This window comes from Notolepis coatsorum (assembly GCF_963971535.1).
Source record: "Notolepis coatsorum genome assembly, chromosome: 14".
NCBI lineage: Eukaryota > Metazoa > Chordata > Actinopteri > Aulopiformes > Paralepididae > Notolepis > Notolepis coatsorum.
In genome coordinates this window covers 105,165,068-105,171,932 of record NC_140178.1, presented here as the reverse complement: position 1 = coordinate 105,171,932, position 6,865 = coordinate 105,165,068, and the positions used below count along the sequence as shown (strand labels likewise).

The 6,865-nt window shown below is 45.1% G+C and overlaps 1 protein-coding gene across 1 annotated transcript in view; it reads left to right on the top strand.

Moving 5' to 3' along the window:
* Positions 1-1,126: 1,126 nt before the first annotated feature.
* Positions 1,127-6,865, top strand: part of LOC311240686 (alpha-1,6-mannosylglycoprotein 6-beta-N-acetylglucosaminyltransferase B-like) — a gene marked incomplete at both ends in the record, with an annotated part of 501,846 nt that continues 496,107 nt past the window's right edge. Inside the window, 2 exons of the mRNA XM_084329259.1 lie at positions 1,127-1,194; positions 4,668-4,780. Coding sequence (XP_084185385.1) covers positions 1,127-1,194; positions 4,668-4,780 — 181 coding nt within the window. The remainder of the gene's footprint in view (positions 1,195-4,667; positions 4,781-6,865) is intronic.

The following is a 6,865-nucleotide window of genomic DNA, read 5'->3' as shown; positions in this document are numbered from 1 at the left end:
TGATACCATATATGGATCACAGGGCATATTTGTAATAATGTTAGTAAACAAAAGCCGAAAGGGGTATAGGTGTAATCCACAAGCAGAAATATGCAGGACAACAACAAGGTTTTCTCAAATCGACCCTACTCTGTGTATTCTGCATTCTGACCAGCAGGTGCCACTGTTGTCTGTTATGGAGCTATCCATGGTGCTGAAATGATGTCAAAACACACAGATGGGACAATAAGAGTGGTCTTGCTGTTTGAAAATATGCCAAATGCTTAAAACAATAAACACAATTGTATTAAAAATAAATACATAGTGCAGTGGTGATTTGTTTGACCAAAATTACCCCCCCCTAAGCCTATATATATATATATGTTGGATAGATTGATTCAGCACAATATGCCTGCCTGTAGCCATTACCCAATAATACCAGGATACCCAAGTACCATACAGTTCATCAGGCATCGTTATTGCAGGAATCAAACAATAGCATTAACCATCAATCAAGCCATAATAACCCATGCTGGAATAGGTAGCCCATAGCCTGTGCTCTATAGAGACAAACATATACATTTTATTTCTTAATCTAATTAATAACCTTCATTAAGTTTTGGCCGTATTAATCATTAGATGGCGCTGTGTGTAAACACACACTATATAGTCCATAGTATACTGTACACGTTTGAACAATAAGATGAGAAAGTCTGTGCGCTATTCGGGTATATAATAGTCCTGCTGGCCACGGAACCCAGCAGTCGCACTGACGCTGCTCAGCCCGTTTATCCGCCGGTATACGGTCACCACCAGCTGACGTCTAGTCTCCATAAAGCGTCTCCTCCTCGCATTTGTCCCGAGTCTACACTACAGCACTTCACAGTCCAGAGAGGCAGTCTTTGACGGACCGGTCTGTGTTGCTGCAGCAGCAGGACGCACTGGATTTCCGCAGAAGTTGATTATTACAACAACACCCTTGGATTATGCTCGGATCCTGAAGTTGTCATTTTCAACGCACCGTTCGTCCATTTCGAGGGAAACTGGCCGTAGAAGAAGTTATGGTCTCGACAGCGGTTCTTATTACAAGTCTACGCGACCCGCGCAAGATGTTCGGGGGATTTTGCCCGTCCTCTGTCTATGGAAAATGATTGCAGTGAACACCGACTTTTCCATTATGGTGAGGAGGTGTCTTGTGACGTTCAAACCATTCAGGTAAGCAAGCAGCAGACGCACTGTGTGTGTATGTATTCCACAATGACATTTGGAATACATTTTCCATAGATCGCCCGATTTCATATGAACAGGAAGCTCATATTCATGATATTGATATCCCTCGCGGGGCCCCAGAGAGCCGTCCTCAGGTGAAACGGCCAGTATCCAAAAACAGGTGATGCCCACCCAGTGCCATCCCATAATTAGCGTGAGGTCGCGCAAAAGTTTTACGCCCAGCTGTTGACGGGTAGTGCGAGCAAAGTAGTTAGAGACCCTTACAGCAGCGCACCTGTCTGTAGGCTATCTGTTATTCTACGGGAAATGGTCATCAATATACTGTGCCGTGCAGATAAACACACCCAAAAGCAGCGCATGACAAACGAATGCCCGTTAAATCAATCCATTCACTGGTTCCCCCAGTGTGTTCTGTAGCATCATCCATTACATAATACGGCTGACCTTTTGTACAGTAGATTAGTAGAAGATCCAAAACCCTGATGACCCCTGGACCCTGATGTAAACAAGACGAAAGTCTTTCTCTGGTCTGCATCCCCTTAACAATTGTGTGTATTGAGCTGTACTGTATTGTACCCATTCTGCAATCTGTTAATACAATTTTCAATCAATCAATCAATCAATCAATCAATCAATCAATCAATCAATCACTGATTTGGTCATGTTTTCTGTGTGACTGACATGCTCATATATACTGTACATTACGGCCAAGGATATCTGTATGCAGCATGTCTGCATGTATAACACAAATTTGACTGGCACTCTGTCCGCATTTGTCACTGCGTGCTTATCCATGTGTGTGTGTGTGTGTGTGTGTGCCAAATATTGCTCTGCATGTCTCAGCTATATGATTGGCAGCTTAGCCGTATGGAGAAGGAGGTGCTATGTACCATTAACCCTTTCACTAACACATAACCCTTTCACTGTGACAATACAGAAGGTTAACCCTTTCACTGCCACACGACAAAGGGTTAACCCTTTCAGTTAGTCTGTAGTGTGGTAGTGAAAGGTTAACCTTCTGTCGTGTGGTAGTGAAAGGGTTAGGTGTTCAGTGCTGCTTGGCCCCGATATATTTGATTCCCAGCTGTTTATGTAATATAATTTGTGGAACCAAATAAAGTATTCAAATGTGCCTGCCTGTCTTATATGCTTGCCTGAGCACCACACAACCAAGCTTTTCCACCAGTAACACTAAACATATCGGACAGTAATGTGGCGTGACAGTTCTCTCAGGCTCTCTTTCCCCTGAGAATCTCTTTTTTTAAAGTACCACCACTGTCTTTCTGAAGAGAGAGGAGGCTGTCATTATCCTCCCCCATATACTAAACATAAGTGAGTGAAGTCAGCTGTGGAGATATATTGAACCGTCTCCTCCACGCAGCTCCAGTCATCTTCGTTTTACAGTAAAACAATTCCCATTTGACGAGCGTGTTCTCAGAGGGTCACCCGGAGTGTGTAAACAAGTCGCCTACGTTATTTCTTATTTAAACCCTGAGCACTCTGGAGACACTGTTGGTTACTTCGCAGTCACTGCAATACTCTCAACAAAGAAAAAATAATGCAGTCATTCGCCTGTGGTTTAATGCTTTTATTGTGGACCGTTTGCTCAGGGAACACAGAGCCCATTCATGCAACGGTTCATTTTGGATACATAATCACAGTCAAGCGAGTACACATTGCATCGCTGTGGTTTTTGATGGGTGGAAAACAACATCATTCTCCCTCCTAGACTAAAAAAACAACATCATTCTCACTCCTAGACTAAAAAAACAACATCATTCTCCCTCCTAGACTAAAAAAACAACATCATTCTCCCTCCTAGACTAAAAACACAACATCATTCTCCCCCTAGACTAAAAAAACAATATCTTTCTCCATCCTAGACTAAAGAAACAACATATATCATTCTCCCTCCTAGACTAAAACAACAACACCATTCTCCCCCTACACTAAAGAAACAACATTGTTATCCCCCTAGACTAAAGAAACAACACCATTCTCCCCCTAGACTAAAAAAACAACACCATTATCCCCCTAGACTAAAGAAACAACATCATTATCCCCCTAGACTAAAGAAACAACATCATTATCCCCCTAGACTAAAGAAACAACATCATTATCCCCGTAGACTAAAACAACAACATCATTCTCCCCCTAGACTAAAAAAACAACATCATTCTCCCCCTAGACTAAGAAAACAACACCATTCTCCCCCCCTAGACTAAAGAAACAACATAATTCTCCCCCCTAGACTAAAAAAACAACATCATTCTCCTCCTAGACTAAAACAACAACACCATCTCCCCCCTAGACTAAAACAACAGCAACATCATTCTCCTCCTAGACAAAAAAAATGACATAATTCTCCCTCCTAGCCTAAATAAACAACACCATTCTCCCTCCTAAACTAAAAAAACAACACCATTCTCCCGCCTAGACTAAAGAAACAACATAATTCTCCCCCCTAGACTAAAGAAACTACACCATTCTCCTCCCTAGACTAAAAAACAACACCATTCTCCTCCCTAGACTAAAAAACAACACCATTCTCCCCCCTAGACTAAAAAAACAACACCATCTCCCCCCTAGACTAAAACAACAGCAACATCATTCTCCTCCTAGACAAAAAAAATTACATAATTCTCCCTCCTAGACTAAATAAACAACACCATTCTCCCCCTAGACTAAATAAAACCCAGACACAGAGTGGCTTTATCGCTAACTTAAAGCCACCTGTCTGGAACCCTCCAGTATCTCACATATCCCCCCTCCGGGTTCACTTATAATTACCTTCCCCCGACTTTACTCTCTCTCCCCTTTACATTAGGGATGCACCGATCCGACTTTTTCAGTCCCGATACCGATACCTGGGTTTGGGTATCGGCCTATACCGATACCGATCCGATACCCATTGTCCAAATATTTTTTCCAAAAAAGTAAAGAATAAAAATAAAAGATTTAATCCACGTTTTTTTTTTTATATATTTAGTTTTTAAGAATTGTAAAGGATCACAAGTGTGTTTTTGATTTGTTGTAAACAAAGACAGAAAATAAACTTCATTCATTCAATTAATAAACTGTATGCCTCACTGTCACAGTGTGGAAGAGACTGGGATCATTCTTTTGTGCAAGGCAACATCAGGCTTGACTTAAAACATTACTTTCCTAACTTAGTGAAACTAAGTGTAACAAATTAACACATAGATATAAATGTAGTGAATGGTTATTTCTTATTTTATTTATTATATATATAAAAAATAATAATAATAATAATAATTTCAGTTTTTTTTTTACCGATACCCGATCCAGCTATTTTACTGATATTGGCGGCCGATACCAATATCGGATCAGTGCATTATATCCATCCTTTCTGTCCCATCTGTTCCTCCTAACCCTGTTCCCCCTGCCCTCTCTCTCTCTCCTGCGACCCCCCCCCCCCTCCCCACCCCCCCCCCCAGGATCTTCGTGGCCGGGATTGGCTTCTTCAGCCTGTGCTTCCTAATGACCTCCCTGGGGGGCCAGCTCTCGGCCAGGCGACCCGTGGACTACCCTTTCACCGTGCGGGCTGAAGGTAAGGCTCCGGCGTGGCTCCGGCGGCTCCGCGGTACAGCTGTAACGGTGCCCCCGTGCTGGTAATGAACAGGCAGGGATCGTGCTGAGAGCTTCACAGGGCCCCTCTGATTGGCACCGGCTGGCCGACAGACCCCCCTCGGTGTGTTCATCGGGAGAGGGTTGGGAGGGGAGGTAGGTAGGGGGAGGGTTGCTCTCTTCTTCTGCTCTCCTCCCTGCTCTCCTCCACATCCTCCCCATGGCCAGTGGTTCTCAACCTTTTTCTGACGTCCATGTTCCATAACACCCCCTATCTGACGTCCATGTTCCATAACACCCCCCCTATCTGACATCCATGTTCCATAACACCCCCCCTATCTGACATCCATGTTCCATAACACCCCCCCTATCTGACGTCCATGTTCCATAACACCCCCCCTATCTGACATCCATGTTCCATAACACCCCCCCTATCTGACATCCATGTTCCATAACACCCCCCCTATCTGACATCCATGTTCCATAACACCCCCCCTATCTGACATCCATGTTCCATAACGCCCCCCTATCTGACATCCATGTTCCATAACACCCCCCCTATCTGACGTCCATGTTCCATAACACCCCCCCTATCTGACATCCATGTTCCATAACACCCCCCTATCTGACATCCATGTTCCATAACACCCCCCCTATCCGACGTCCATGTTCCATAACGCCCCCCCCCCCCTATCTGATGTCCCTGTTCCATAACACCCCCCCCCCCCCCCCCCTATCTGACGTCCATGTTCCATAACGCCCCCCCCCCCCCCCCCCCCTATCTGACGTCCATGTTCCATAACGCCCCCCCCCCCCCCCCCCCATATCTGACGTCCATGTTCCATAACACCCCCCCCCCCCCCCCCTATCTGACGTCCATGTTCCATAACACCCCCCCCCCCCCCCCCTATCTGACGTCCATGTTCCATAACGCCCCCCCCCCCCCCCCCCCTATCTGACGTCCATGTTCCATAATGCCCCCCCCCCCCCCCCCCCCATCTGACGTCCATGTTCCATAACGCCCCCCCCCCCCCCCCCCCCCCCCCCTATCTGACGTCCATGTTCCATAATGCCCCCCCCCCCCCCCCCCCCATCTGACGTCCATGTTCCATAACACCCCCCCCCCCCCCCCCTATCTGACGTCCATGTTCCATAACGCCCCCCCCCCCCCCCCCCTATCTGACGTCCATGTTCCATAATGCCCCCCCCCCCCCCCCCCATATCTGAAGTCCATGTTCCATAACACCCCCCTATCTTTGGCTCAGTTGGTTGGGTCAATTAAGCCTGTGTCCGTGTTGTGTGTCAGATGAAGGCTTATAATACAATCTTCATTATTATAATTTTTACTAATTTTACTTTTTACTACCAAGTGTGTATGAATAATAATAATAAAAAAAAAAAAGTAAACCTTTTCTTTGAATCCCTGAAGTGGGATTTTGGATTTGGATTGTGCTTCACTGCATGCAGGCTCCTCTCTGATCCAGTCAAGTTGTCGGTCAGCATAGATGGACATCACAAGTATAGGCTGCAAGCCCTGCAAACCCCGTAAATGAAGTCCCTCTGAAGTATTCCCATGTATTTGTATATTCATTTGGTCGTCCTCAGACGGGTTTGCCAGCGGAGATTCCAATCATCCCGATCCTCCATACATCCGGCCCGTTCCGTAGAGCTCTCCACACCTGCGTCCTTCCTCAGTATGTCCACGTATGTTGAATGAATGAATGAATGAATGAATGAATGAATGAATGAATGAATGAATGAATGAAAACTTTATTTAACAGATTGCAGAATGGGTTCAATACAATACGGCTCAATACACACAATTGTTAAGGGAATGCAGACCAGAGAAAGACGTTTGTCTTGTTTACATCAGGGTCCCCCATTTTCAATTCATATTGACATTTATGACATACTCAACATACATGACATTTATGGCATAGGGACATACAGGTATTTAGTACTGATACATTTGTGACATATACGGTGTTCAAATATACAGTACTGTTACCCATAGATCCTGACAGAGTATATACACATGATGGGGAGGGGACTGTACATTAGGAGGGGG